General features: G+C 43.0%; 1 protein-coding gene across 2 annotated transcripts in view; it reads right to left on the bottom strand.

The window, feature by feature from the left end:
* Window positions 1-24,767, bottom strand: part of HDAC1 (histone deacetylase 1) — a 32,196-nt gene that overhangs the window by 612 nt on the left and 6,817 nt on the right. Inside the window, exons 2-14 of one of the 2 annotated variants that reach the window (XM_006054633.4) lie at window positions 24,413-24,567; window positions 23,998-24,110; window positions 11,752-11,869; window positions 7,173-7,247; window positions 5,354-5,492; window positions 4,752-4,893; window positions 3,584-3,676; window positions 2,284-2,392; window positions 2,062-2,202; window positions 1,387-1,495; window positions 1,158-1,288; window positions 783-935; window positions 218-266 (exon numbers count right to left, since the gene is read on the bottom strand). In XM_006054633.4, the coding sequence (XP_006054695.2) occupies window positions 218-266; window positions 783-935; window positions 1,158-1,288; window positions 1,387-1,495; window positions 2,062-2,202; window positions 2,284-2,392; window positions 3,584-3,676; window positions 4,752-4,893; window positions 5,354-5,492; window positions 7,173-7,247; window positions 11,752-11,869; window positions 23,998-24,072 (1,334 nt within the window). In that variant the 5' untranslated portion in view covers window positions 24,073-24,110; window positions 24,413-24,567. The remainder of the gene's footprint in view (window positions 1-217; window positions 267-782; window positions 936-1,157; window positions 1,289-1,386; window positions 1,496-2,061; window positions 2,203-2,283; window positions 2,393-3,583; window positions 3,677-4,751; window positions 4,894-5,353; window positions 5,493-7,172; window positions 7,248-11,751; window positions 11,870-23,997; window positions 24,111-24,412; window positions 24,568-24,767) is intronic. The other variant, XM_006054632.4, reaches the window with a different exon arrangement.

Raw genomic sequence — 24,767 nt, forward strand, 5'->3', positions numbered from 1 at the left:
AGGGTACAATGACTTCCTCAGGCCCCTGGCTGCCCAGGTGACTGCTGAAGGCTGGGGCTTCCTAGCTCTGCCTAGAACTGCAGCAACTGACAGACTGGTCCCTGAAAGAGGCCTTTGTAAGCTGGACCAGCTGTCCCTGTGCTTTCCCTGTTGGTGTGGTGGGACAAAAGGGCTGGTGCTCCAATGCCAGGGAGCAGACAGACAGTTCTTTCCTCACCCTTTGGCTTCTTGCTTCTCTTCCTTGGTTTTCTCCTCTTCTGTGACTTCTAGAACATAAGAATACAGGGATGGTCAAGGGCAGCCCCCCGGAAAGACCCATGGGATCTCCTGAAACCCCTTCCCAGCATCACAGCTCGGTGGACATACAAAAGAGAAAAGTACATCCCAAGCCCTCCCAGCTAGACCTGCAGAGAACAAACAGGTTGGACCGGTTTCCCAGCCTGCTAGAGCCTAAACACAGCGGGTGGAGGCAGCCCCCTGGGAAACGGGTGAAGCACTGGGAAAGGGCTTGGGTGGTATGTGAGCCGCGCCTGACCAAGGGGAGCCCAGACATGTCCCTGGCTCTGGGACCTGGCAGGGCTCTATCAGCCAGTGAGGATGACGAATTGAGTTTCATTCTTCTGTGGGCCACTTCTGGGAACCACAGAAAGGCCCACGTAGCTGAGGGAGTACCCCAAGGAGCTGACAGTGCCAAGTCGGCTCCCCGCCCCCCAGTGCCCTACATAAATTCATCTTCCAGGGCCTGGGGCTCAAGACCCAAGTCCTGGCCCAACCAAACTCACCTTTCTTCTCTTCTGGATCTTTCTCTTTCTCATCCTCTGTTTTGACTCTCTTGGCTTTCTTGAAGTTGGAAGAGTTCTTGCGCCCGCCTTCTCCCTCCTCGTCAGAGTCGGAGAACTCTTCCTCACAGGCAATTCGTTTGTCCGAGGAACAGACTGGGAGGTAACGGGACATTCCAGTGAGAGAGCAGATTCTTTCTCTCAGCAAAGAATGCTTTTCTGCACGTTCCCGTAAAAGACACCGAGGGAAGGGGACCTGGCCCTACAGGTACGAGCATTTGGGGTTCTCAACAGCTGGGCAGCTTGGAGAGAACATGGAGGCAAGTCAGAAGAGCCTACAGAGTAGGGAGGCAGAGGCCCCTGAGGTTTGGGTCTTACTTGAGATGCGCTTGTCAGGGTCTTCTTCATCCTCATCGCCACTCTCCTCTGGAATGGCGTCCTCGGGGATGGCCTGCATCTGGACCCCAGGCGCGTGGGGCAGCATTCTCAGGTTCTCGAACAGCCGCTGTCTATGGCCAATGGTAGAGAGGTTGGCTGGGCTCTGGTCAGGGACCAACCGGAGCTTGAAATGTTCAATTAGGGGTGTGTGGGGCGGGGGTATACTCACTTGATCTTTTCCAGGTACTCATTAGTGTTCTGGTTAGTCATATTGGAAGGACTGATATGAAGTTTGAAATCTGGTCCAAAGTATTCGAAGTAGTCGTTGTATGGAAGCTCTAATTGGGGTGGGGGCGGGTGAGAGAATTAAGAGATGTGGCCACCATGGAACCCTGAGAAAAGCATTTGCCGGTTTATCTGGGCCTGTCAGCCCAACTGTCAAACAGAAGCATGCCTTCAAGATGGGGTGAGACTTGGATACCTGTAGGATTTCAACTGTTTAAAAGCCAAAGCCATTCTCCAGGGTCCACACCAGTGGTGTCTGGGTGTGTGTATGTGAGTGCCTGTGTATAAGGAGAAGGCTGAAGCCCCTGGTTTAGAAAAATTTAGGCAATATTCATTGAGAGTACTCTCTCCCTCACTATCCCAATTACCCTATAGAGTATGAATTCCAAAGCTGTAACTACTGATAATTCTGTCCAGACCAGAACTCAAGGGTGAATGGACAGGGGCAGCTAAAGGACTCGGAAAAAAGCTGATGGCTATGGTCTGAAAATCACAAGAGGCTAGCAACAGAATCAGAGTCTGAAAAGGAGACGCTGCAGAGCCAGTGGGAAGGGGGTGTGAGCTCAAGCACACAGGAGCTCCAGCACTGCCTGGCCCAGTCTGGCCCTGGAGCCATTACCATTAGGGATCTCCGTGTCCAGGGCCACAGCTGTTTCATATGTCCAGCACCGGGCGACATTGCGAATGGTGTAGCCACCTCCTCCCAGCATCAGCATAGGCAGGTTGAAGCTCTTCACAAATTCCACACACTTGGCATGCCCTTCGGTGGGAGAAGGGGTGCCAAGTTACAGGAGCACCCAGCAGGACCCTGCCTGCCCATCCCTATGCTACCTGGACTCACCTTTGATGGTCAGATTGAAGCAACCTAACCGATCCCCAGACAGGGAGTCAGAGCCACACTGCAAGACAACTGCACTGGGCTGGAACATCTCCATTACTTTGGACATGACCTGCAAGGACACAACCTGCTCACCACCAGCCTCAAGAAAAGCTTTTGGGGTTCAGGCGGAAAAGTGTGGGTGCAGCACTTTCCTCTGTTCCTTATTCACCACTCCTAACCTTTTCACTCTGCCCCAGGCTGCGGAGTAGAGAAAAGGGAGTGCCAATCTGGGCTTCCCGTTTCCCTACTTTGTTCAGTTTTCCAGGAGCCTTCTAGCGCTAGTTACGCTGAGCCTAAAACAGCCTCCTTATCAATTCCCCACATCCTTCCCTGCTCTCCAGGTCCAGGACCACTGGCTCCAAGAAGCTCTCCTGACCCTTAGCTGCATCTGCTCTATGCATTTGGTCCTACAGACTTTGAGCCTCACACTACAGAGCTGCCTCACTTTTGTGTATCTCATTCTCACAACTAGATTCCAATGTTACTGAGAACAGAGACTGTAACTCAGGCTTCTCTGTCACCCTTACTACAAGGTATGTTTTAATAGTAGGCACCTGGTGTTTGCTGAACTACTACGCGACCTAACTAGGTTACTACTCTAGTAATGGTTGGTTCCCTGTTGCTCCCAGGTGAAGATTTAACTCCTCAGCATGGCCCTCAAAGCTCCCTTTGAAATACTAACCTGACAAGTACTTTCTACCACATCCTTCAACACCCCTCCCCGCATCATACAGGCCTACTGCTGCATACTGGCACCCCCGCGCCTCTGCTGGTGCTGCTCCCTCTGCCACCCCTCCCCTCCAGCTCCCGCCTTTTTCTTCACACGAGTAACTCCTCATTTCTCAGAGTCCTGCTCAAATGTCACCACCTCTGTGAAATCACCTCTGACTACCCTTTCCCCAGCTCAGGCAGCAGTTTCTCTCTCTCGTTCCTCTGTTCATCCCTCAAAAACAGCACTAACCACATGCTATTGGGGATGTGCCTGCCTCCCACACCATGGACTACACCATGGACTGTGAGGTCTTCAAGGACACAGATCATGCCTTAGACATTCCTGTATAACAACAGTGTTGGATAAAAGATTCAGATATATACTTGGAGAAATATTGTCCTCTCAACTGGCCATACAGCATGCAATGCAGGGTTCAAACCCATCTCATTTCCAGCCAGCCTCTCGTTGGGGAAAGATCCCTGAGGTGCTTTTGCTACCCCTCCCTTAGACCAATCCCATTTACAGCCCAGTGGTGGAAACGCCACTTACCGGCTTGAAAATGGCCTCATAGGACTCGTCGTCAATCCCATCTCGGAGAGGGTAGTTAACAGCATAATACTTGCCTTTGCCAGCTCCAATATCCTAATCAAGAAGGACATTAAAGTAAAACTGAAAAAATGAAGCTAGGAGGAAGCTCAAGGGTAGGGGCTGGAAGGCTAAGGAAAGAGGCAGTGGTTCTAAGAGAGAGAAGCTGGGTCTATGAGGTGGGCCAGGGACAGAGCAAGTTAGCACCATTCCCCTCACTGGCGGGACAACACTAGCTCACGTCTCTGGACAAACCACTGAGTCTGCACTCAGGCTGAGAATCATTTATGGGGCCAGAGGCTGAATATCCCACCCCCACAACATGAGATCTCTTCCTCTGGACTGGGTTAAAGGTGGCTGGACCACAGAATTAACACCCATCCCACAGCAACCCTTTTCTAGAACACTTTATTGCTCACTCTTCTACCCCCCCCCCCCCCAACTCTAGGGAAGTGTAGAAGGAAAGCAGAAAGGGAAGAAGAATTCTTCAAAATTGTAAATGCTCAGTTATTCTAACACTTGCCATAGCAAACTGACTTAATGCCACTTTTTCACCCAAGGGGCACTGGCATGACAAAGTGGATGGTTTCATTGTATCCATGCTAACACAAGCAGAAAAGTTTAATGAATTAGCTTCCAGGGATTCTTATCCTAAGGTCCATGGATGGGCTTCAGTAGGAGGAAGTTGTCTATTAACTATTCAATATCAAATGTAAAATTTCATGTACATTTCTGGGGAGAGAGCAGCTTTCTGTTGGATGGTCAAAGGGGAAGGCAACCTAAAAATACTAAGAACCCTTAAGTTGGTTCACAAAGGTCCCAATTCCTAGCCTGTGAGAGAGTACCTGATATTTCTAGCCTAAAATTCAAGCTGTCTAGGACATCTGAACAGTGTAATGCAATTCAATTGTGGCCAGGAAGGAAGTGCAATGAGTCAGGAGGCGCCCATCCCTCACAACCCTGTATGCTCCATCATTCCCTTCTTCCAGAACAAGAGAGGGAAAGAGACCGTGGCAGGTGTGTGGTCTCCGAATGGCAGAAGAGGCAGGAAGTGGTTTTTGGTGACATGAGATAGGAGAGTTAGAGCTGGCAGCTGAGGGTGAGCTGGTTGGCCCCTGAAGGGAGTTCTCACCCGTAGGTCCCCAGTTCCTGGGAAGTACTCTCCATATTTATGAAAGGACACAGTCATGACTCGGTCTGTGGTATAGAAGGCCTCTTCCACGCCATCGCCGTGGTGAATATCAATGTCAATATACAGCACCCTCTGGTGATACCTAGGATCAGAAGGGGGTCAGGGGGTTCTGGGGGCTCTTTGAGAGTGGGACGCGCCAAGGGCGCCAGGTCCCAGCTTACCGGGCTGGCTGCCTCCCTCAGGTATCTCTAAGCACCAGAGACGTGGAAACTGGCTGAAGGAAGGTGGAAGAGCGGCAGGGTGTCTCCAGAGGCCTGACCAAGCCGACCAAGTCCGATCTTCCTACTCTACAGCCAGGGTCAACTCCAGCCACACAGGGATATTCTGGAGGCAGGATCTGAGCAGCACCTGCCCCTGATCTTGCCGTGGGCTCAGATCAAATCAAGGCCTCGTCAAGGAGAAGATGGCCAGAGACACTCACCAAACACATCCTAGCCGGCACGCCGCTAGGAAAAGCAAACTAGGGAGGCAAGCCCGGGGGAGAGGGAAGTGGGAACCTGGCCTAAGGTGCTCCTCCAAGAGACAAGGCCAGGCAGGCATACTTTAGCAGTTCCAGGATGGCCAAGACGATATCATTGACGTAACAGAAGCCAGATGCCTCGGACTTCTTTGCATGGTGTAGGCCCCCAGCCCAATTCACAGCGATGTCCGTCTGCTGCTTATTAAGTTTCACGGCACTTGCTGGGCACCAGAAGAAAGAACACAAGCCTGTCACAAAGTCCCTCTCTCCCCCTTCCCCAAAAAACCATGGGAACCCAGTGAGAGATAGGACCTGCCTATTTAACAGCTGAACTGTACAATTCACCAGCTAGCCCTCTCCCTCTGCCTACTCCAATGGGAATAAACACAATATTGGCTACTCTAAAAAAACTGTTTTCCAAACTGAAAGTGGTAAAACTCACTAGTAGGCCTTAAAATTGGTTTAGTGGGCTATGGTTAGTATATATATATATATGTATTTTTAAATGAGATAGACTATAGAATAAAAATAGCAGAGTAACAATAAAGGTAACCACTTGTGAAACTAGCTGCAGAGCAAGAGAGGATGTGTGTGTACGAGTGCATCCATAACCTGGATTTTAAGTGTAAATGTATTTCTTACTGTGGTTCATGGTCAAAATATTTTGAAGATACCAATGTAGTAGACATGGGTTTGAAGTACAAATAGGTCCAAGAAGAAGTGAGAGAAAAATACACACCATGTGTGCAAATGCCTTTGTGGCAGTGTGACTTTAACAGCAATAAAAACATGAGGAAATCCCCTGGCAGTCCAGTGGTTAGGACTCCATGCTTCCACTGCCAAGGGCTCAAGTTCAGTCCCTGGCCAGGGAACTAAGATAGATCCTTCAAGCTGCATGGTGTAGAAAAAACAGACCAAAAAACACCAACACAGAGCAACTTGAGTGGACTAATTATATCAACTGAAGTTGGTCCATAGCATAGAATAATCATGTAGCCACTAGATACCATGCTAAACATTATTACAGACAAATTTCAACGATTTACTAAGTAGGGACTGCCCTGGCAGTCCAGTGGTTAGACTCAGCACTTTCAGTGCCACGGGCCCAGGTTTAATCCCTAGTCCAGGAACTAAGATCCTGCAAGCCACATAGCATGACCAAAAAAAATATATATATATATATAGATTTACTAAGCAAAAAACGTAGCAGGGAGACACAAAACTATACATACACATTTTTGTAAAATATAGATGAATATATGTTTGGTCTAGATACGTGCACAAAGAAAAAAGCATGGATGTACAAATACCAAAATGGTAATGATGGTTACCCATGGAGAGTGTGATTGTAGTCAGTTTTTTTCCTCTGTATACTTCTTTGTTTTCTGAGATTATATTGGGAGGTGGTAGGGAGAGGGGAGGAGAAAAAACGATGATCACAGAAAAATAAATATTTGTTAAGAAATGGTAGGGTGATCCCAGAGATAACGTAGATATTACTAATGGAAGTGGGAGATACGTGGGGAGTGTTTCTGACCTCTAAATGTAATTACCATGCTCTTTTGTAAGACACAGATGATGACACTTCCTATTTTTACAGCACTTTGCAGTTCACAAATTACTTTTATGTTCAGCATCTCAACAACCCCATGAGGTCTGCAGGGAGTTCCTGTATACAGGATGTCTTAGTAGGAAAGGACAGGCAAGGACACATATCTATACCATGTCAGACTGAACCTGGCCTCGGACTGAAGCAGAATAACATTTTAAGGACCTAACGTAAAAACCCACAGGACCATTTTACATGGTCACAGGTCAGCCTCACTGGGACAGTGGACTAAAAGACAGACCTCACTGGTACAGCCCAGAATAGCCCTTAATGAAGGGTATATATTCCTTACCCACAGAGCCACCAGTAGACAGCTGACAGAACTCAAACAGGCCATCAAATACTGGACAGTCCTCACCGACGTTGACTTGAAAAAACACGAAAAGGTTAGTTTCCACAATTTCCTTTTGGTTTTGTTTACATATTTATGAGCTGATGGGAAAAACACAGCATTTGGATTCAGAAGGCTTGGGTTCTTGTCCAGGCCCTCCTGCTTACTGGCTGTGAAACTGGGTCCAGTCATTTAACTTCCTTGAGCTTTGGCTCATTATCTTTAACAAGCAATAATGATATCCACCTCACCTAATTCTTGAGAAGATTAATAGAAACCTTACATGGGAAGCATTCAGCAAGTAAATAAGTACTTGGAAAATGTTGTTTCATTCCCGAGGGAGACAAATTTAGCCTCTTATTCCAGCCTGGGTTTGTTCCTGGATCTTACTCCAGCTGGTCAACAAGCAAGCGAAGAACAGAGACCTATACTATCCTCCACTGATGCTTAACAACATGCCGGATACCATGCTAAGTGCTTTATTTTTATTTATCTATTTTTTTTTAAATGCTTTAAATACTTGGTGTCGTCTATGCTCACACAACTTTCTTAGGTAGGATCTGGTCCTGTTTTATAAGTGGGGAAACAGGCTCAATGAGGTAACTCCCAGTGAATGGCAGAGGCAGTATTCAAGGATTGGTCTGTCTGTCCTAAAAGCCCACGAAAATATACTCTGGCCTTTTCCCCAGTAATTTCACATACACAATCTCACTGAATCTGCCTAACAACTCCATAAAAGATGGACAGGACCAATATCAACCCCACTGTGCAGAGGAACAAACAGATGTGAAGTTCACTGACTTGCCCAAGGCTATATAACCAGGCAGTGGTAGAACCAGAGTCCAGGTGTCTTGACTCCCACAGTTCAGTGCTCTTTCTACTACAACAAATGACAACTGGAGGAAAGTTATTTCAGGCCTAAAAGGGTAAAAGTACAAACTAACACATAATGTGGAAACACATGCAAACAATAATGCAAATAAAATGAAAAAGACAGGAAGGGAAGCACATCTGAAGTCTACAGACTCAGAGCTAGAGAGGAACTTTACAGCTCCAAGTCTCCTCTCACAAAAAAGGAAACCGCTGAGATATCAATGATACCCAGAAGTTAGAGGCAAGGCTGGGGCTAGATCCATGTTCTCTTGCCTCAGCCTTCACACTGCATCCACTATTATCAATAAAAACGGAGCAAAGACGGGGAGCCCTAGGGTGAGGAGAGTAGGAGAGCCCAGCTTAGACTGTGGTGACCTGTTGAGCCACAGCTGAAGCTCAAGGTTTGCAGCCGCCGCAAGAGCTACCAATCCTAGTACTACCCTAAGCTTGGGAGGGTGCTCTGATCTGGAGCCCTGCCAAGAACAGTGCTATGAGGAAGGATGGTGTGCATAAGGGGGCAAGCAGAAGGTGGCCCTCTCCCTCACTTCCCAGGTAAACACTGGGAGGCTGTGTCAATAAGAACTTTGGTCCCTGAGGCCAGGCTATTTATTTATCCATTGGCAATTGATTTCCCTCTCTGGCGGCTTCCTCCTTTGGTGGGTTTGGCATGTCTGGGTTTCTAGCTTTGCTTATATTCCTGTTTGATGTGGAGCCCCCGTGGGAAGAAATTGGTATTTTAGAAATGAGAAAAAATATTTTCCTTCAGGCCCCACATCAATATGCGGCTCAAATGGCCATTCCATTATTCCCAGGAGCTGTGTGATTACAGACAGAAAAGGGGTAAAACGGGAGAGCAGACTCTCACTTGGACTAATCTATGAGACTAGGGAGGACTTTTCTATGGGTTTTCTCTCTTCCCACTATAAATACTTTTCTCATTCTTAGCTTGGCTTTAGACTGACGGGGAGCAATACTGGGTGAGAGATATGGGAGCAGATGCAGGTTGAGAAGGCAGTAAAAAACGTACCGCAGAAAGAGACGTATGGGATTAAACACTGCCTTCAGGACAGTGGTGGTGGCAGTGTTAACGGGGTGGAGAGGGAGTAGGAGAAAAAGGGCATGTGATCAAATAGAGGTGTCCAGGGGCTTCAACTGTATTGGTAATATCTTCTTTCTTAGGCTGATTATAGGAACATGGATGTTCATTACTTTATTTTTATACTTTTTGTGTGCCTGAAAGTATTTTTATACTTTTTATTTTATTTGCAACATATTTTAAAATACTCCAGGGACTTCCCTGGCATCCAGCGGTTAAGACTCCATGTTTCCAATGTGGAGTATGTGGGTTCAATCCCTGGTCCGGGAACTAAAATCCCACATGCCACACAGCGCATCCAAAATAAACAGATAAATGAAAATACTCCAGAGTCAGTAAACTAGAGTTCCATTCTCCATCCTACCACTATTTTGCTGGGAAAGTCATTTCACCTCTGTAGGTTTATAAAATGGAAAAGCATGCTTCCACATTTTATTAGCACAAGTTCCTTTTATCATGTTTCTACCATGAGCCTCATATTTTGATAGACTACCTGCCCTCCACCAAAATGCATTTATTTATGTTCCCATTATTAAATATTAGATCAGAACTTCTAATTTAGATTCTCAAAGTCTCAAAGTGAACACAAAGCATTTAAATTACATTCTAGCCAAGAGCAAGGAAATCTGACTTATTTGGTTTTCTTAGAGGTATAACTTCTCAGGTTCATAGTGGTGGTTTATTTGCTAAGCCGTGTCGCACTCTTGTGACCCCATGGACTGTGGTCCTCCAGGCTCCCATGTCCTTGGGATTTCCCTGGCAAGAACACTGCAGTGGGTAGCCATTTCCTTCTCAAGGGATCTTCCCAATCTAAGGACTGAACCCCAGACCCCCTGTGTTGGCAGGTGCATTCTTTACCACTGACCCCCCAGAAAAGTCTAACTTTCTAGGCTAGGTGTTGGTAAATACTGAAAAAGAGCTCAGCTCGTCATCCCTGTTGTTCTCTCTGTAGACACCCCTGGTTATAAAGCACTGCACTAAGTAGCATCTCTCTGGCTCATGTCAGTCAGTACCCTGAAGTTCTTAAAAAACCTCATCCTTCTTACCTCCACCTCCAACGATAGAAAATCTCAGACCTAATTTTTTAATGTACAACTTTAGAAGCTGGTTTTGGGGAAAATGGAGCAAACTGGGAGCCAGAACCATACTGCACACCCAAGGGCCTAACATGTTGTCTGCCTTGGAAGATTTGAAAATAATAAAAGCAGTAAGTCATAAGAGCAAAAGCTACTATTCACTTTCACTGACAGTTGGTGCTTTAAATACATTATCTTACTTATCCCCCCAAACTCTGTTATAAAATAGGCACTACCGTCTTCCTTTTAAAGAGGAGAAAACATTATGTAAAGTTTAAAAATAAAATAAAATTAAAAAAAAAAAAAAAAAATAAAGAGGAGAAAACAAGGCTCAAAGCGGCTAGGGGACTTCCTCAAGAACACATGCATAGGTAAGTGGTAGAGCTAACAGGTTTCAAACTAAGACATCAGAGCTCATTCTTTTGCTGCAAAACCAAGCTGCTTCACTAATGAGAGCCCTCTCTGCTAAGAGTGGAGCCTGATCACTGGCCTAAATAAGTTTGGAATCCCCTAAAGGCATCGAGAGCAAAGGAATGAATCTGTCTCACCTTGAGACAGAATGAAATAAGACCCTGCCAATTTAGACAGTAAATACCTTAGATGGGACAGCTGGTCCTAGAGTTGTGGGTGGCAAAGAAGCTTAATGCTTCCAAAAAGGTCTCTGTAGTTCCGTAATCATTAGCAGTGCACAATTATTGTAACAGATAAATTTCTGCCTTAGGAATCAGACTACCTTGTGGCCAGTAGTAACAAGAAAGTGTCATAGGTTTCCTGGTATTCCAAAATAAACTATCATAAACTACTCAAATCTTCTTCTAGACAATACCGTTATACTGTTTTATTATGAGATCTTAGGTGCTACATGATAATTTCTAAAATAACACAAGGGAGAAATCATGTATGATAGTTTCTTCCCAAATTTGAACATATTTTCCCCCACAACTGAAACAATCACCATAATTCCTACAAGCTGAGTGTGGCTTCTGAAATGATACCTGTGCTGGTTTCAAGTTCCAGGGGGCAGGGGCAGAATCACCTCAACTCAAAGATGACATCACCTAGAGTCTGTCCTAAGTAGCTGCTAAATTCTCAACTAACACTCACATAGTCAGAGCAGTTACAGCTGCATGGATGCCATCCAGGCCACTTTACAAAAGAAAAACCTGAGAAGTGACTTGTTCAGTCAGTTAAGTGTCAGAGCTAGGACCTGTATCACCTGTCTCCCTCTCCCAGACCCGTGCTTTTCCCATTACAACAATCATGGTTTGCGGGGGATGGTGTTGTGAACCTAACTGGACAATGTTCAGTCTCTATTCCTTACAATCAGGAAACAAAGCCCGTCCTGAGACAAAAGAAGCACTGTGGTACCCTTAGGAAGCAGGGGAAATCAGGTGTCACCTGAATGGGGGATACAAGCGAAGGGAGGGTGAGTCTCTCCAACTAGAAGGGGGACCTAACGGGGCTTCAGAGTAGAGAGGGAACAGAATGCACTTACATCTCTGCATCTGCTTGCTGTACTCGGACATGTTGTCTGGGCGGATGGAGCGTAAGAATTTAATGTAGTCATCACTGTGGTACTTGGTCATCTCCTCAGCATTGGCTTTGTGAGGGCGCTAGAAGACAGAGGGGAGAAAAAGCATGTTATTCTTGACCATGGCCAGTCTTCACTCAGCATTGAGTTACACAGGATAAAAAGAAATTACTGATTAGATTCAGGCCTCAAGATACTCACAATCTAGTTAAGCAAACAAGATTATCAAAAGATATTCAGTATCTCACAACCTAGACTGCAACTCAAGCTCTATTGCTTAGGCAAATCTATTTTTTTTCCCCATTTTTTAAATCTAAAAAATTGTTTTAAGTTTTTAACTGTGGTGGCAAGTCTATTGCTTGGGCCTCAATCTCCTCATTTACCAAATAGAGATAACAACATCTACTTCACAGGAAAGTTGTGAGAAGTGGATGAGATTATTAAATCTCTTTGTAAATTGTTTTACAAATTATTACTTCAATATTAAATATAACAATATACAACTATGGGCCAAATGGCTCTAAGAGTTTAAGAAGAAGGGGTGACTAGTACTGACTGAAATAGATGGCAAATCCTTTATAAATCATCACCACACCAATAATTCTGATCACATCCTCCCGATAAAAACTTCCTTGAGGACTTTCCTGGGGGTCCAGAGGCTAAGACTCTGTTCCCAAGACATGGGGCCTAGGTTCGATCCCTGGTCAGGGAACTAGATCCCACATGCTGCAAGAGTTTGCATGCCTGAACTAAAGATCCCACCTGCCACAATGCAGCTCCAGCATGCTGTAACTGCGCCCAGGTAAGGCCAAATAAATAAATATTTTTAAAAAACAAAACTTCTTTGACATAATAATTTCCTGGTTATCCCAAGATTCTGATTCAGTCCTCTTTTTAAAAATTTTCCCAAAGAAATGTTTACTTAAAAAAAAAAAAAAGACTTCCCTGGTGGTCCAGTGGTTAAGATTCTGAATTTCCACTGCAGGGGGTGTGGGTTCAATCCCTGATTGGGGAAGTTCCATATGCTGTGTTGGTACAGCCAAAAAATTTAATAAAAATAAAAGTTCTCTTCCTCTCATCCCTTAAAAGTGGGTCTCCTTCAAAGATAACCCTCTTCTTTTCTATTAACCCATATTTTTACAGTTTATAAAGCATATTCAATACAGCTAACAGGAATTGTTTACTCTGTGCCAGCCACTGTTTCAGGCACTTTATTGCTATCCAGCATGAGACAACCTTTTAAAGTTATACTATTATTATCTTCACTCTGCAGTAAGGAAACTACAGCAGAGAGGGGTTAAACATAATTTGCCCAAGGTTACACAGCTAGTAAGCTGGAATAAGAACCCAAAGGTCTGGCTCTAGATACTATCTGACTCTCATTTAATCCTCCTTTATCGACGAATATTAAGAATGAAAAACAGGGGCTTCCCTGGTGGTCCAGTAGTTAAGAATCTGCTTCCAATGTAGGGGACTCAGGTTCGATCCCTGGTCCACGAAGATCCCCTTTGCCACAAAGCAATTAAGCCCGAGCTCCACGGCTACTGAAGCCTTCGAGCCTAGGGCTGTGCTCAGCAACATGAGAAGCCGCCACAATGAGAAGCCTGTGCACTGCAATGAAGAGTAGCCCCTGCTCACTACAGCTAGAGAAAGCCCAAAAGCAGCAGTGAAGACCAAGCGCTGACATAAATAAATAAATCTTAGAAAAAGACAGATACTGTTTTATTAAAAAAGCAAAACAAACCCATAGTGAAAGAAGCAAGTACTAGATCCAAATACTAAGTTGTTTTCACTATACTAAGCCCTTTACAAAACTCTTGACAATGTTGTCAAAGCTCTGCTTTGGTGATCCCTTCTAGATAGGTGACTGCCCAGACTTTCATTCCATCTTGATGTTCTAAGCTTCAGATTCACAATTCCAATAGCTTCCCAGCCAATTCCACTCACAAATCCTACAGGCACTTCAAATTCTACTGGACATAACAACTTGTTGAGAACATAGAAGCATTCAAATTTAACTTCCAGAACTACTCTTCTGCTGTTTTTGTTAGTGAAGTGTCATCTTTAACTCTGTCCTTCTTGCCTTCTATTTCAATCCATTGCCAATCCCTTTCATTATACCTCCACAATGGTTCTTTTTTTCCCCCCCTCCATAACATTGACTGCATCCACCACCTTATTTCTCCTCTGCTCCTCTTTCCCAGGTTTCCTATTCTCCCCACATCCAGTCAGTTGCTCCAGACAAAAGTCAGAGCATCACCCTTGACTCCTCATCTGCTACATTCAACTTCTCTGGAAACTACTGCCAATGTCTCTGTCAGACCTGTCCACTTCCATCCCCAGGTCACACATTTTGGCTTGGATAGTGGCAACAATCTTCTAACTGGTATCACACCCTTAACCTTAACAATTGTGAATCTATTCTCAATTGTACAGCCAGAGTAACCTAAAATTCAAACTGAATCATGTCACTCCCCTCTAAAAACCCTTCAGTGGCTTCAGTATTCACAAGATCAAGCTCAAATTCTTTAGTTTGACTTGAAAAACCAAAATAATTGGGTCCCTGCTCACCTCTCTAGAATCCTCCTAAAATATTTTATGCTCTAGCCCAGGGAACACCAAATTCAAAGCACTTGTAAGAGCCTGAGGTAGTTTAGCTAACTTGGTGCTTCAAACAAACAAATAAATAAAAACTAGTGAGGAAATCTGGGCCTAAATGCCAGGGTCTTCTGGGTTAAATTCCATTTATTTCAAAGGTTGGATACTAACATAAAGTTCTTAAAAATAATTCGTCATTTAAACAAGAATGTTTGAGAGGCTGAATTTTTCTCATGAAACAACTGTACCAATCTGCTGAGCACAACTCTACTAGCTGTTCTCTAAGGAAATTCTCTCCCATCTTTAGGCCTTTGCACATGCTATGGCCTAGAATACTGTTCTCTTCACATCCTCTATGCAACCTTTAGGTTGCAACTGAAAAGTTAATTTCCCCAGAAAGCTGTCCTTGACCCCCAGAGTCTCAGTTAAGTAACTCTCTGAAGTGTTCCCCTGAGAACCCTGTACTTCCTTGTCATCACATTCAACCTGTATAGAAATTGAGCTGCTGATTTTACTCTGGGAGGCCAGAAGCAGGTCTGACTGTATTCTACAAAAACAAGACAGGGGAGGAGTTCACAGGCGACCTTGGTTAGGATTCCAAGCTTTCACTGCCATGACCCAAGTTCAATCCCTGGTCAGGGAACTAAGAACCTGTACAGCTTGAGCAAGTGCTCAATAAAAATCTGTTGTTATAATAAATTAACTCTCATTTGGATTCTTTTTTTGGTCTCCTCATCAGTTCCATTAATATCCAGTCTAACCCTCTTCCTATCCATCTTCCATAATGGTGTCACAAAAATCTTTAAAAAGTCAATGCCCTCTTCTAGAACATTCAATGACAAAAGAAAAGATTTAAAAGTCTAGCATAGTAATCAAGGGGACTTTAAACTCAATTTTAAAGTCCAGCATAGGAGGAGAAGGGGATCACAGAGGAAGAGATGGTTGGATGGAATCATTGGCTCAATGGACACGAATTTGAGCAAGCTCCAGGAGATGCTGAAGGACAGGGTGTGGCGTGCTGCAGTCCATGGGGTCACAAAGAATCAGACATGACTGAGCGACTGAACAACAATAGTAATCAAGGAACTTTACAAGGTTCCTTTTCCAATCTAATCCTCCCTGCTACCCTCTTTCATAAACATAATCCTCCAGAAAACAACTCTTCTTCAACAAGACCTACAGGGCTTCCCACCACAGTGACTCTGATTAAGCCTTTCTACTATTTGAAATTCATCCCTATCCCATACCTCTGAAGGACAAAGCCAATCTCAAAAGCTGCCTCTTTTACAAAGTAAAAGCATATCTCAGCCTAAGAACCCATTTTCATCCCAGGCCACAAAGTTTCAAGGAATATGACCTCATAATCAAAAATCACAAAAGAGAACTTCCCTGGCGGTCCAATGGTTAAGAATCTCCCTTGAAATGCAGGGGATGCAGGTTCAATCCCTGGTCAAGGACGTAATATTCCACAAGCCATGGAGCAACTAACCTCACATGCCACAACCACTGAGCCCATGTGCCACAACTAGGGAGTCTGTGCGTCACAAAAGAAGATTCCGAATGCTGCAACAAAGACCTAACACAGCCAAATAAATAAATATTGAAAAAAAAATCACAAAACACAGAAGGAAACAAAGCACCAGAGGTAAGACGTCATAGAAACAACTAATAGCAGAATCAGATCCTCAGGGACCTTGGACATACACTGAAATAGAAAAGAACAGCATTGAGAATTCCCTGGCAGTCCAGTGGTTAGGACTCCAGCACCTCCACTTCAGAGGGCATAGGTCAGATCCCTTATCAGGGAACTAAACCTGCATGCTATGGGGTGTGGCCAAAAGAACAATAATTAATAATAATAATAATAATAATTTAAAAAAGAAAAAAGGATTGAATTTTTATGTGAAGTGAAGTGAAAGTCACTCAGTCATGTCTGACTCTTTGCAACCCCATGGACTGTAACCTGCCAGGCTCCTCAATCCATGGAATTCTCCAGGCAAGAATACTGAAGGAGGTTGCCATTCCCTTCTCCAGGGGATCTTTCCAACACAGGGACTGAACACGTGGCTCCTGCATGGCAGGCGAATTCTTTACAGTCTGAGCCACCAGGGAAGCCCAAGAATATGGGAGTGGGCAGCCTATCCCTTCTCCAGGGGATCTTCCTGACCCAGGAACCGAACCAGGGTCTCCTGCATTGCAGGTGGATTTTCTACCAGCTGAGCTACTATATACCAGTAAACAATTAAAAATAAAAAGTTCAATTTGTGACACCAAAATGTATACTCAGAACTTATGAATAAAAGGAAAAGTCATGTGTTAAATTCTAAAAATAAATAAATAAAAAGTTTAAAAGATACAGTTTATGATAGCATTAAAAAAAGAAGTAATGGGGAAAAAAATCTAGTAAAAGAGGTACATCACCTTTATGGAGAAAATTATAAAACTTTATATTGATAGCCAAATTCTCAACTCCCCAACAGTGGAATGGATAAACTGTGGTATATTCTACAATTAATTACTATATAGTAATTAATATGAACAAGCTACAACTACACACAAAAAATACATATTGTGTAATTCCATTTATATTAAATTCAGCAAAATTAAACTATATTATTTTAAAATGGATAATTAGGTAGTTGAATTATGATCAACAGCAAGGAAGCAATTAACAGAAAAGTCAGAATTCTAGTTATCTCTGGGGGAAAAGAAGAAGCTACAATTAGGAAGGAACACATGCAGGTTTCTGAGGTACCAGCAATGTTTTATTATTTTTTGAACTAGCCAGTGCTCATGTGTATGTTTACATCAATTTGTTAAACTGGACATTTGTTTTATGCAGTTTTCTGTGTTAATATTTCATAATAAAGAAGTTAAAGGAAATCTTTATATAAGACATTTCAAAAGACGTAATTAAATGGAGATATATACAACGTTCATGAATTCAAAAACTTACTATTCTCAAGATATCAATTCTCCCTAAGCTGATGCACAGAGTCACTGAAATTTCAACCAAAATCCTAGGAGATTTGTTTGTACCATTGATGAGTTAATTCTAAAATTAACAAGTGCAAGAGGAAATGTCAGTTGCTTGGTTGTGTCCGACTCTTTGCAATCCCACGGACTATAGCCTGCCAGGCTCTTCTGTCCAAGGAATTCTCCAGGCAAGAATACTGGAGTGGGTTGCCATTCCCTTCTCTGGGGGATCTTTCCAACCCAGGGATCAAACCCAGGTCTCTAAAATTTATTCAGAGTACAAAAAGCAAGTAGCAAGTCATTTTTTAAAAAAGAGAAACAAAGTGGGAGGATTTAATACTGGCTATTAAGACTCATAAAAAGCTGTTATAATTAAGCCACTGTAGTAACAGCATCCTGGAGAAGGCAACTGCTGCCCTTTCCAGTATTCTTGCCTGGGAAATCCCATGGACAGAGGAGCCTGGCCAGGGCAATAAAGAGGCAAAGTCAAGAGAATACAGGGCCCAGAAACAGACTCCAACATAGGACCTGGCACAAAGCAGGTGCTTAGTAAGTGTTTATGAAATAAATTAATAAATATTGACATTTCAGATATAAAAGTGGTAGCACTTAGCTCAGTGGGGAAACGACAGACTTTTCAATCAATCAGCTGGAGAATATAGGGGAAAAATTTCAGTGGTTTCTTTACTTCAAATCATGTTAAAACGTCAAGTCTAGACAAGTGAATATCTGTATGTGAAAGGCAAACCTATAAAGATTTTTAAAAAATTAACATAAGAGAACACCTTAAGGGTTGGGAAGCATTTCTTAAGACATAAAAGTACTTTTAAAAGAAACAATAAATATGACTATGTTACAATTAAGAATCTGTTTATTAAGGATACATTAGATTGAAAAAACAAGACCAGAGTAGAAAATATTTATAACAGTACACTTACAATGAACTACATATACCAAAATACATTGAAAAAACAAAAAACTACTCCAGGGGACTTTCCTGGTGGAAAAGGTGCAGAGATTAAGATCCCCCGCTTCCAATTTAGAGGGCTTAAATTCAATCCCTGGCAGGGGAATGAAGATCCCACGTGCCACGTGGTCCAAAAATAAAAGAGAGAGGTAAAACTACTATAAATTGGTAAGAAAAAGAAAGCCAAATGACCCAAGAGGAAAATGGGCAAAAGAAATGAAAAGATATTTCATAGTAGAGGACATACAGTTTTACTGGTCACTAGCAAAATGCAAATCAAGACTGGGACTTCTAGCAGTCGAAAGGTTAAGATTCTATGCTTCCAATGCAGGGAACACAAGTTCAATTCCTGGTCAGGGAACTAGGGAACTGGGATCCCATGTGCCATGTGGTACAACCCAAAAAAAACAAATCAAGACCATAATTATAGTTCTTTTTTTCACCCATTTGATTGGCAAAATTTAAAGCCTAATTCCAAGTATAAGAGAGGATGTAAATCAAGGTGTCTGTTATATATTGCCAGTTCATTCAACCACACTGAAAAACAACTTGGCACTTAATATTCACAAAACCTATAGTCCAGAAATTCTGCCCCCAGATGAAGAGCCATAAGAAAATTTTGCATATATACACTTAGAGACATGTATAAGAGTATCACAGAAAAACTGGTCCTAACATTAAAAACCTAGATACAGGACTTACCTAGTAGTCCAGTGGTAGAGAGTCTGCCTGCCAATGCAGGGGACATGGGTTTAATCCCTGGTCTGGGAAGACCCCACATGCTGAGGGGCAACTAAGCCCCTATGCCACAACTGCTGAAGCCCGGGCACCTAGAGCCTGTGCTCTGCAACAAGACAAGTCCATACACCACAAGGAAGAGTAGCCCCTGCTCACAGCGACTGGAGAAAGCCCACACGCAGCAATGAGGACCCAGCACAGCCAAAACAATGAATTAATTTAAAAAAACAGAGATACAAATTAAGATTATGGGAGAATGGATAAATTACAATATACTGAAATGATAAAATCTTATTCAGCAGAGAAAAAGGAAAGAATTATAGCTATATGCAACAAGTTGGATAGATTTTAGTAATTATATATATTGTGAGACAAAAGCAAGTCCCAGAAGACTACACATAGCATGCTACCCTTTTTAAGAAATTCAAGAACAAGTACATAAATACTATATATTGCTTAGGCACATATATACATGATAAACATAATAATATGATAAGCAAAAGAGTAATAATCACAAAATTTAGAAGCGTGATCAGGTTGTAAGAATATGAATGTTCATTGCATTATTAAAAATTTAAGTATTAAGAAAGAATAAATAAATAAAATATTTAAGTAAAGTGAATGAATAAACAAAGTAAACTTTTTAAAAAGATGGCCAAGCGTGAATCTTCTTTGGATGTTCATAAGCCAAGAAAACAATGAACCTGATTCTATGCATCTAAGGGCCAATTACAACAGAAACACAAGAATAACTAGACAATCAAAAAGAAAAATGGGCAGAAGGCCTGAATGGGAACTTCAGTAGGGAAATCTGTAAAAAGATCCTCAACCGCACTAGTAACAAGAGAAATACCATCTTGGCATTATGTGCATGCCAAACAGCAATAAGGACGACTGTGTGCCTATATCCTCCGAGCACACCACCTGGTGAAACTCAAGCATATGCACCACGAGACATGTTCAAGAGTGTTCAGGACTTACCTGTTGGTCCAGTGGCTAGGCATCTGCCTGCCAATGCAGGGGACACAAGTTTGATCCCTGGTCCAGGGAGATTCCATGTGCTACCAGGCAACAAAGCCCACGTACCACAACTGGTGAGCCCAACAGAGCCTGAGGGCCGCAACTACTGAGCCCATACGCCGAAAGGCCATGCTCCACCGCAAGAGAAGCCACTGCAGCGAGAAGCTTATGCACCACAAAGAGTGACCCTGCTTGCCACAACTAGAGAAAGCCTGCACACAGCAACTCATATCTAGTGTAGCCAGAAATAATAAATATTTTAAAAAGAATGTTCATAGCAGCAGTGTTTGTGATAGCTCAAAACTAGAAACAAACCAAATGCCCACCAATACCAATAAAATAGACAACTTGTGGTGTAGTCTTTCGAAATACAGTGAAAATAAATATATGTATCATCAACATGAATGACTTAGGAATATACTGGGCAAAAAAGGCAAGTCACATAATAAATACTGTATGGCTCCATTTATGTAACATTCAAACATGTAAAAGTAAAATATGTATCATTTAAGGATACATACTGGTAAAATTATAAAGAAAAGCAAGGAAATAATAAATCCCAAATTCAGGGCAAAGGTTAACTCTGGGGAAGAGAGAATCAGGGAAGGACAGACAGGAGTTCTAACAGTCATGGAAATATTTCTTTTCTTAAACAAGGTGCTATTAATAATAATGTGATTCTTTATACTTTACATATATTTTATAAAAATTCTTTCATATCCACTCAATATTTTATAAAAACATTTAAAAAAAGGAACAGAAGGCGATGAGTAAGAAGCCTGGGAATATACAAAATCAACATCCAAGGCAAGGAAGAGAGCAGGATTCTTAATTATGTAAATAGGAAGATGCCTGGATGAAAAGTGAGGATTTGATTCTAGGAGAGATTAATTAGATGTGCAGAGAAAGAACTGGAGAAGGAACCCAAGAAGGTGAAATTGTGTGAAAAAGACTTCAACCTGTCTCCTTCAGGTATAGAAACTTCTGCAAGGAGAAGTCTAGGGAATTTCTTTCAGGAGTAAATCTCAAAAGCCATTAATTTCAGGACATACACTAAAATAAATGGCTATTTGTCCTTTGGGAAAGGGATGCTAGGATCACAGCCCAGAGAAAGGAGAAGAAAGAAGAGATCAATGCAGAGACACGCTGTTAACAGAAGAGGACTAAAGATTCACACTCAGTAAAGAGGTAGAGCCAGGGACTTCCCTGGTGGTCCAGTGGTAAAGACTCTGCGCTCCCAGTGCAGAGGCTACAGGTTCAATCCCTGGTTGGGGAACTAAGATCCCACAAGCTTTGCAGTATGGTCAAAAGATTGGGGGAAAAAAAAAAAAAAAAAAAATTTAGGGGGGAAAAAAAAAAGATAGAACCAGAAAAGGAAAAAGATCACATGAAAGAGAACATGGTCTAGAGATTTCAGCCAGAGATTACACTGGGCTTTTGCTTTAGTTTACAATAAGAATACCACACAGATGAAGTAATCTCCAATAAGGTATTATTGTCTCCTATGACAGCCACAGTTAGTTACTTCCCAAAGAGCTATTCTCCCCCTTCCCTCTTTTTAACAGATCTCAATTTGGTTGGGTATACCCAGCCCCAAGAATCAAATTGCTGGTGAATGGTCTAAGTATGGCAAATGACCCAGTGAGACTTACAGGGAAATCTGTTAGGAAGTTGCTAGGAAGAGCTTTCTTCTTTAATAAAAATAGAGTGTAGGGTAGGCACAGTGGAGAGTGATTCAAATCAAGGTTGCTATAAAGATTAAGTAAATAACAGTAGCCCTGGCTTGGTACCTAGCAATCTTCAATAAATGTTAGTTAATTTCTCCTCTCACTTAAAGATATGACCCTTTTTTTATTACTAATATCTCAGTATCACTCATGGAGGTTAATAAAGTCCCTGGGTTATAACAAGTACTCAACAAAAATCTGTTGAATGAAAAAAAGAAACAGTGCTTAATGCAACTCTTGAAAATGAGAAAGATATGACTAGGTGGAGTAAATAATCCTCCCCATCAGAATGGGGTAGAAAGAGGCAGAATCTGATCTGGCTGAAATGGAGGGTTCTGAGGGTGGAGTGGCAGGGAAGGAGGCAAACAGGCCAGGTGAGCATGGCTGAGATGTGCAACAGGCAGCCCCGTGGAGCCGTGGTGCTTACCATTCCACATTCAGGTACCCTCTCTGTATCTAAATGCTAGTCTGTTCCCTAGAGTCCCTGAAAACCTCTGCTATCTTTTATATTTTTCATTCCCAGATGCCCTTCACACCTGAAAATGCTCTCTGGTCCCAGTTCCATCTGCTCCTCCACCTAACTTCCCTCCTTGCTTTCCCAGCTGCCTCCAGGGGCTCCAGAGACATGACACGGCCGCCTGAGACAGAAGATTCATCTCCTTTCAGTCTCTGGAATGGTGGGGAAGGATGCTGCTGCTGCTAGGTTACTTAAGCTGTCAGCACAGACTTCAACAACCCTTACACTCTAACCATAAGGCAACACAGGCCCCCAACCCCTCCTTATTTTCTCATTTGGACTCTTGCAACATCCTCCTAACTTAGCCTCCCTGCTTCTAAAATGCATGCTATTCCTATTGCTCATTTAAAATACTTCACTTGGGACTTCCCTAGTGATCCAGTGACTAAAACTTCACGTTCCCAATGCAGTGGGCCTGGGTTCAATCCCCAGGTTAGGGAAATAGATCCTGCATGCCGCAAGTAAAAGTTCCTGAATGCTGCCACTAAAGATCCAGCACACCACAATGAAGACGGAAGATGCTGTGTGCCATAGCTAAGACCCGGCACAGCCAAACAAATAAGCAAAATGTTTTGAATAAATACTTCTTTTGTGTTTTACAGCCTCCAGAAAAGTTCAAATTGGGAAACTCTGGACCAAATTTGGCCCGCAGATATGTTCATGTACTTTTGTTCCTACATGTTTCAAACAAACTTGGGCCAACATTTTAAACCTTGGAGATTCTACGTAATAATCCAGAGTTCTGGCTTTTCTTTAAAAACCACTATGTGCTTGGTCACTCAGTCATGTCCAACTCTTTGTGACCCTTTGGGCTACAAACTACCAGGCTCCTCTGCCCATGGGATTTTCAGTCAAGAATACTGGAGTGGGTTGCCATTTTCCTCCTCCAGGGGAGCTTTCCAATCCAGGGATGGAATCCATGTCTCCTGTGTTTCCTGCATTGCAAGCAGATTTCTTTACACGCTGAGCCATCAGGGAAAGCTGGAAGATGTGGCAAAAGACATCAGCTGGAGCCAGGCCAAATGGCTAGAAAGTCCATACTCTCTAGTAACTGGAGACTTGGTATCTACTTCAACACAGTTCCAATCACTTAGTTTTTAGGGACTGGATTTTTTGACCCTGGCCCAGCCAAATTGCTTAATATAGCACATCCAATTCTTGCTGACCTCTCCAGCTCTAGCTCCCCTCTCTCACACTTGTCAACTTTATACTGCAGCAATACCTGCACACTAAACTACTTATATTTCCCAAAACACATCATATTGTTCCTACCTTTCTGCCTTTTTGTATATGTTCTTCCCTCAGCCTAGAATGCTAGTCCCCTCCTGAACTCCAGGCTAATTTCTATTTAATCTTTAAAACATTGCTTAGCTATCACTTCTAGGAAACATTCCAAGGCTCCCTTCCACGTTCTGCCTCAATATCTCTGAATCTTACACATTTTTATATCGTTGCACACTGTAGTACAATTTGTGTACATGTTGTTCACCAGCACTAGAGTGAGTGCCTTAAAAAACAAAGAATCTCTATCATTTACAATGTCTGCCACGTAACAGTCACTCAACACATTTCATAAATGAGTAATTGAAAAAAAATGAGACAATGAATGATGTATGGGGAACCAGAGCTGAAGAGGCTAGGGAGGGGTGAAGTTCCCAGTAACTCACATAGATTTCCATCTTCCTGTAGAGACCATAGTTAAGGAGTAAATTATGAGTCATGCGGATTCGGTGAGGCTTCATTGGGTGGCCTTGTCCATAATAGTAATTTCCAACATCCCCTGAAGAAGAAAGAGTGACAGCTTCAGTGACACAGTTAGACACACACTCCCAGGAGAACCCACAGATTTTTACAACAAATTTCTAGGCAAATTCTGTCTGGTTCATTCTAGGCTCCAAGATTCTCTCCCACCTCAAGGAAGGGTAACTCCAAAAGACAACGAAAAGCAGGGGGCCTTGGTGAGATGAGCACTTAAGGATGTCTGTCTAGCCCAGTTTTTTCCCTTGGAACCCAAAGGCATTAGACAGTGTGAGAGGGTCAGTCCAAAGCTACTGGGGAACAGCGGCCAGTGAGGTGACTCACCTCACTGTCTCCAAGGAATTCACTCCCACAACAGAAAGAACAATCATCACTACTCAGAATTACTGTAAGTCACAGTTCACCTCCTGCACACCAGAACACTTTATGGTGTCAAAGCACTTTTGCAATCACTTTCTTACTGGATTCTCACAAATACCCTGGAAAATAGTCAAGACAGGGAGTATTATTCCCATTTTATAGATTAAAGACTAAACTCATCATCTCTTTTTTAAAAAATTATCTTATCCATTCATTTTCTTTTTGTGTTTGGCTGTGCTGGTCTTCACTGCGGCTCAGGCTTTTCTCTAGTTGAGGAGAATGGGGCTACTCTCTAGCTGTGGTGCTCAGGCTTCTCATT

Source organism: Bubalus bubalis, chromosome 2, assembly GCF_019923935.1.
Source record: "Bubalus bubalis isolate 160015118507 breed Murrah chromosome 2, NDDB_SH_1, whole genome shotgun sequence".
Classification (NCBI taxonomy): domain Eukaryota; kingdom Metazoa; phylum Chordata; class Mammalia; order Artiodactyla; family Bovidae; genus Bubalus; species Bubalus bubalis.